General features: G+C 54.3%; 1 protein-coding gene across 5 annotated transcripts in view; it reads left to right on the top strand.

Annotated features, from left to right (window-relative positions):
• The window catches only part of PRRC2A (proline rich coiled-coil 2A), a 14,970-nt gene that overhangs the window by 4,114 nt on the left and 4,473 nt on the right, over nucleotides 1-6,383 (top strand). For 4 of the 5 annotated variants that reach the window (XM_006904662.2, XM_025045962.1, XM_025045958.1 and 1 more), the window contains exons 7-16: nucleotides 136-287; nucleotides 483-562; nucleotides 713-855; nucleotides 1,179-1,269; nucleotides 1,382-1,598; nucleotides 2,004-2,466; nucleotides 2,881-3,071; nucleotides 3,288-3,576; nucleotides 3,982-4,189; nucleotides 4,378-6,216. In XM_006904662.2, coding sequence (XP_006904724.1) covers nucleotides 136-287; nucleotides 483-562; nucleotides 713-855; nucleotides 1,179-1,269; nucleotides 1,382-1,598; nucleotides 2,004-2,466; nucleotides 2,881-3,071; nucleotides 3,288-3,576; nucleotides 3,982-4,189; nucleotides 4,378-6,216 — 3,673 coding nt within the window. The remainder of the gene's footprint in view (nucleotides 1-135; nucleotides 288-482; nucleotides 563-712; nucleotides 856-1,178; nucleotides 1,270-1,381; nucleotides 1,599-2,003; nucleotides 2,467-2,880; nucleotides 3,072-3,287; nucleotides 3,577-3,981; nucleotides 4,190-4,377; nucleotides 6,217-6,383) is intronic. The other variant, XM_015588992.2, reaches the window with a different exon arrangement.

The raw sequence follows: 6,383 nt of genomic DNA, 5'->3' as shown, positions 1-6,383 counted from the left end.
GGGTGGGTGGGTGGGTGAATGGTTACCTTTTGTCAGAGACATTGCCTTATTTCTTCTCCGAGCTAAGTGCTGGCTTATTCACCTTTCTCCACTATCGTTTTCAGCTATGTTCATTTTCTGCCTTTTCCAAAATAGGTTCTGCAACTTGGAGGGACGGAGGTGGGCGTGGCCCTGATGAGCTGGAGGGCCCGGACTCCAAACTTCTTCATGGCCATGATCCCCGGGGGGGACTGCAGCCTTCGGGCCCACCCCAGTTCCCTCCCTATCGAGGAATGATGCCGCCCTTCGTGAGTTTGGATATGTTGTTTTGGAGTGGTTGCACTGGAAGCTGAAGAATTAGGAATTAGGACTTAGTCTTTAAAGGGGATAGGTAGAAAGTCGGGGCCTGTGACATAGAGTAAGGGTGAGGAGAATGGTAGGTTTAGGGAGCTGGTAGGCTATTTGACTATGCCTCTGAAAGCTGTTGTTGGGCCCTTTTGCAGATGTATCCCCCTTATCTCCCGTTCCCTCCACCCTATGGACCCCAAGGGCCTTACCGATACCCCACTCCTGATGGGCCCAGGTGAGTAATCCCAGGTCTGGGTTTGTGGTTGGGAATGAGGGAAGCTTATTGGAGAAGAGATGGTTTTTCTGGCCAGGAGGCTCAGTCTTGTATGTGGTTGTACACCATGCCATCTTTTACTCTCTTTCCCATTTGCTTTTTCGTACACAGCCGTTTCCCCCGTGTGGTAGGCCCCCGGGGCTCAGGGCCGCCAATGCGCCTCGTAGAGCCTGTAGGTCGGCCTTCCATTCTAAAAGAGGATAATCTCAAGGAGTTTGACCAGTTGGACCAAGAGAATGATGATGGTTGGGCAGGTAAGTGGATATTAAGGATCAAGCATTTTGGTCTTAAAGACAAAATCTGATGAGGAAAAAATGGGTAGTTATGTGAAAGCAAAGCAGATGTCAAACAAAGGGTAGGAGAAATACATGGAGGAAAGCCAAGTCCTGGTAATGAACTGAGAGGAGTGAGAATAACAGCGCTCCTGGTGGATTCAGACTTTTTTTGCGGGGGCGGGGGCAGGTTGGCATTGGTATGCATTTCATCATGTAGTTCCAGACCACTTCCTGTGGTCCAAGAGATACCTGAGATTGGAAAGCACAGTAATTGCATTATTACTCTTCACATTTTCCCTCAGGGGCCCATGAAGAGGTCGACTACACTGAAAAGCTCAAGTTCAGTGATGAAGAAGACGGGCGAGACTCTGATGAGGAGGGAGCTGAGGGCCAGTGAGTTAGGGTCCTCTGGGGAGCGGAGGGGACTCAGTTTGTCTCTTGGTAGTATACTTTTAAAGGAGTTGGGTTGCACCTGATTTTAATTCCACTATCGGTCTGTTCACAGCAAGGAGTCCCAGTCAACTGCTGGTGAGGAACGGCCCCCTGAAGCAGATGGCAAAAAGGGCAACTCCCCCAGCAGCGAACTGCCCCCTCCCAAGACGGCTTGGGCAGAGACCTCTCGGCCTTCAGAGACAGAGTCGGGGCCTCCTATCCCAAAGCCTCCCCCACCCCCACCTCACCGGGGCCCCGCCGGGAACTGGGGCCCCCCTGGGGACTACCCAGTGAGTGTCTATAAATGAGGGGTTGAGGGGGTCAGTTGTGGGTGATAATGGCATCTGAGTAATTGAATGAGCAGTGATAGAGGAAGTTGAAGGGAGGGCTGAAAATGAACTGCAGGAAGTGTAGAGCTTTAGAGCATCTCTTACAAGGTTTGGAACATACTTAGTATTAGAGAAGTCTGGGTGAAAAGAAATTGGGATGCTATTGAGAAGAACAAGGAGGCCTGGGTATTTTTGTGTCTCCGAAAGGTGAGGAAATAAGACTAGGATGATGAGTTTGTCCCTACCCAGAGAGACCATTCACCCAAGGCCTGGTCCTTGCACTCGCAACTAGAGACAGTTGATCCGTCCCTGGAAGAGGTCATGATGACTGACACCTCTGGCCCTGCTGGGTCTACCTGTTGACAGGATCGTGGCAAGCTCCCAGCACCCGAAGACGAGGATGAGGCATGGAGGCAGCGGCGAAAACAGTCTTCGTCTGAGATCTCCCTGGCTGTAGAGCGTGCCCGGCGACGGCGGGAGGAGGAGGAGCGCCGCATGCAGGAAGAGCGCCGGGCAGCCTGTGCCGAGAAGCTCAAGCGACTTGATGAGAAGTTTGGGGCACCTGACAAGCGGCTCAAAGCAGAGCCTACTGCTCCACCTGCTGTACCTCCTTCCCCAGCTCCACTGCTTACAGTTCCCAAAGAACTACCTGCACCTCCAGCTCCCCCACTGGCATCAGCCCCAACACCAGAAAAAGAACCAGAAGAGCCAACACAGGCTCCTCCTGCCCAGTCCACTCCCACTCCAGGTGTGGCTCCATCTCCCGCCCTGGTGAGTGGTGGTGGCAGTACCAGTAGCACCAGCAGTGGCAGCTTCGAAACCAGCCCAGGTATGGAGATGGCGATAGGTACTACCAGGTGTTAGATCTCTTATCTACTTGAGTCAAGGGTTAGTAGGAAGGATTGGAGGAAGGAAGGTAGAAGGTACTTGTTTTGGTTTATTGGATTATCTGTGTGGGGTGGGGATTACTACCTGAGTGCCTTAATAAGTAGTAACTTAAAATCTTTTCCATAGCCTTGTGTGGGGCAGGACTCTAAAGAAGGTCTGTTATTTTGGTGGTTTTGTGGGAAGTACCTGCCACCACCATTGGCTCTTGAGAGGCCATGAAAGTGTTTCACGTGTTTAAAGTGGGAAAGACTTATCTTTAGAGAGGGAGCTAGAGTTGAGAGCTGAAATTACAGGAGTGTTCGTGGACTATCTGTAGTGCTTTATGCCACTCTGACTGTTTTTTTCATCAATACAGTAGAACCCCAGCTGCCCTCAAAAGAGGGTCCTGAACCATCAGAAGAGGTTCCTTCTCCTGCCACACCCCCAGCCCTAAAGGTGGAACCCAAGGGTGATGGGGTTGGTCCCACCCGGCAGCCCCCTAGCCAGGGCTTGGGCTACCCCAAATATCAGAAGTCGTTGCCGCCTCGTTTCCAGCGGCAGCAGCAGGTGAGATTGAGTTACTTCCCCTCTTAAAGGCTGCTTTTCTCCCTAGGTTCAACATTTATTTTGTTTGTAAGTTCCCTTTTTGGTTCATCTACCAGTTCTATCTCCATCTGATCTAGTTAAATCTTACATTTATGTATGAGCTTTTTTTGCGGGGGCAGGGGGTCCTTTTTCTATTTGGTAGTGGGGAGTTTTGATACTTCTCTTGTCCTCCCGTAGGAGCAGCTCTTGAAACAGCAGCAACAGCAATGGCAGCAGCATCAACAGGGCTCCACCCCACCTGCCCCAGTGCCCCCATCACCACCACAGCCTGCGACCATGGGGGCTGTGCCGACTCCACAGGCTCCTCCCCCTAAGGCCCTATACCCAGGTGCTCTGGGCCGGCCCCCACCCATGCCCCCAATGAACTTTGATCCCCGCTGGATGATGATTCCTCCTTATGTAGACCCCCGGCTCCTCCAGGGCCGGCCCCCTCTGGACTTCTACTCTCCCAGTGTCCATCCCTCTGGTAAGGGGTCATAGGAGGGGTGGGGGACCCCTCAGTCCTAGGAAGTGTGGATATCAGCATCTTGCTGTGAGATAAAGAGCTACCAGTGAAGGAGAAGGCATATGTGTTCAGTACTGCTAAGATAGCTCTTAGTTGCAAGGAAGGGCTTATGGAAGAAATAAATAGGGGTCCTTCATTGGCCAGGATTTTTTTTTTGAGGGGACTGATTAATTTATAGAGAAACTGAGTGCATGACCCTATTTCATGAAAGCAGTCCAGGCCCAGACTTAGTGGGAATAAGATGCGGAGGGGCTGATGTTGACTTGACTGAAAGGGAGGGTGGATTAGACTGGGGAGATGCATTTCGGGCTGGAGGGCCTTATTCACATGAAAAAGGGTTACCTTTCTCATATTCTGTTTCCTCAGGCCTAGTTCCCCGGGAGCGCTCAGACAGTGGGGGCTCAAGCTCAGAGGCATTCGAGCGCCATGCACCCACCCTCCTACGCGATCGGGGTACCCCACCAGTGGATCCAAAGTTGGCCTGGGTAGGAGATGTCTTCACCACATCTGCTGACCCCCGCCCGCTTACCTCACCACGACGCCAGGCTGCTGATGAGGATGACAAGGGCATGAGGTGAGTCTGAGGAGTGAGAAATGGGTGAGTTCTTAGTGAAAGGATCTAGACTGTGGATTATTGATGAACCGATATGGATAAACATGAAAGGAGTATTTAGATCATAATAAAGTGTTCTCTTTTCCCACCTAATTCCAATTTTTCTCATCCTGAGATGCTTATTTCCATTCTTTTGTCTCCCTCTTCAGGAGTGAGACCCCTCCAGTACCTCCGCCACCACCTTATCTGGCCAGTTACCCCGGCTTTCCTGAGAATGGAACTCCTGGACCCCCAATCTCTCGCTTCCCTCTGGAGGAGCCAGCTCCCCCAGGGCCCCGTCCACTCCCCTGGCCCCCAGGCAGTGATGAGGCAACCAAGATACAAGCTCTGCCACCCAGGAAGGAGACCCCCAAGGAGGAAACACCACAGCTAACAGGGCAAGAAGCCAGCCGAAAGCCTGCCCGTGGAGTTGGAGGCCAGGGCCTCCCACCACCTCGCAGAGAGGGCCGCACTGAGACCCGCTGGGGCCCTCGCCCAGGCAGTAATCGTCGTGGAATCCCTCCAGAGGAATCAGGGGCCCCTCCCCGCAGGGCTGGGCCTATAAAGAAACCCCCACCACCAACAAAAGTGGAAGAACTGCCTCTCAAGCCCCTGGAACAGGGGGATGAAACCCCCAAGGTTCCAAAGCCAGAACCACTCAAGACAGCCAAGGGGAAGTTAGGAGGGCCCAAGGAGACTCCACCCAGTGGGAATCTTTCCCCTGCCCCAAGGCTTCGGAGAGACTATTCTTATGAAAGAGTGGCTCCTGCCTCCTGCCGGGGTCGGGGCCGAGGGGAGTATTTCGCCAGAGGGAGGGGTTTTCGGGGGACCTACGGGGGGCGGGGACGGGGATCCCGAAGCCGAGAGTTTCGCAGTTACCGAGAGTTTCGTGGAGACGATGGGCGTGGAAGTGGGGCAGGGGGATCAAACCATCCCCCTGCACCCCGTGGCCGCACTGCCAGTGAGACACGAAGCGAGGGTTCTGAGTACGAAGAAATCCCCAAGCGGCGCCGGCAGCGGGGTTCAGAAACAGGCAGCGAGACCCATGAGAGTGATCTGGCCCCGTCAGACAAGGAGGCCCCCCCGTCCAAGGAAGGAGTGCTCACCCAGGTCCCTCTTGCTCCCCAACCATCAGGGGCCCCTCTTTCACCAGCCCCAGCCCGATTTTCCACTGCCCGAGGTGGGCGAGTCTTCACTCCCAGAGGAATTCCTTCACGCCGGGGCCGGGGTGGAGGACGGCCCCCTCCGCCCATTTGCCCAGGCTGGAGCCCTCCGACCAAGTCTCTGGCTCCCAAGAAACCTTTAGTGGGTTCTCTGACAAGTAAGGAGCCTTTAAAAGAGAAGCTGATCCCAGGACCTCTGTCCCCTATGCCCCGGGGAGGCAGCAGTGCTGGCAGCAACCTGGGCATGGGTGTGGAAGATGGGGAACGGCCCCGAAGGAGGCGACATGGGAGGGCTCAGCAGCAGGACAAACCACCTCGCTTTCGGAGGCTGAAACAGGAACGAGAGAATGCTGCCAGAGGGGCCGAGGGCAAGCTCTCTTCCCTAGCCCTTCCAGCATCTACCCCTGGACCAGAGGATCCCCTCACAGTGGTAGCAGTGCCCCCACCACCTCGCCGGGCAGCTGCCAAATCTCCTGATCTGTCAAACCAGAACTCAGACCAAGCCAATGAGGAATGGGAGACTGCATCAGAGAGCAGTGACTTTGCCAGTGAGCGCCGAGGGGACAAGGAGGCTCCCCCACCAACACTGCTGACCTCCAAAGTTGTGGGAACTCCTGGGGGCAGTGGTGTGCCAGGCATTTCAGCCATGTCCCGTGGAGACCTGAGCCAGAGAGCCAAGGATTTGAGCAAGCGAAGTTTCTCGAGTCAGCGGCCAGGCATGGAAAGGCAAAATCGGCGCCCAGGCAGCAAGGCTGGCAGCGGTGGAGGAGGTGGTGGGGGTCCTGGAGCGAGGACCAGCTCAGGACGAGGAGACAAGAGGAGCTGGCCCTCTCCCAAGAACCGAAGGTGGGTAGGGACAGGCCTAAGTCTTCTTAAACTAAAGAAATTTTGGGAGGGGAGAAACCCTGAGGATGCATGGGCTATTGGAAAAACACTGGGATATATCCACAACTGAAGGAGCTGGAAAGCAGTTGATAGAAACATCTGTTCCTTTTTGCTCTGTAGACCTGTAC

Source organism: Pteropus alecto, unplaced genomic scaffold (assembly GCF_000325575.1).
Source record: "Pteropus alecto unplaced genomic scaffold, ASM32557v1 scaffold400, whole genome shotgun sequence".
Taxonomy (NCBI): Eukaryota; Metazoa; Chordata; class Mammalia; order Chiroptera; family Pteropodidae; genus Pteropus; species Pteropus alecto.
The sequence above is the reverse complement of the archived record's forward strand: the minus strand, read 5'-3'. Positions and strand labels throughout refer to the sequence as shown.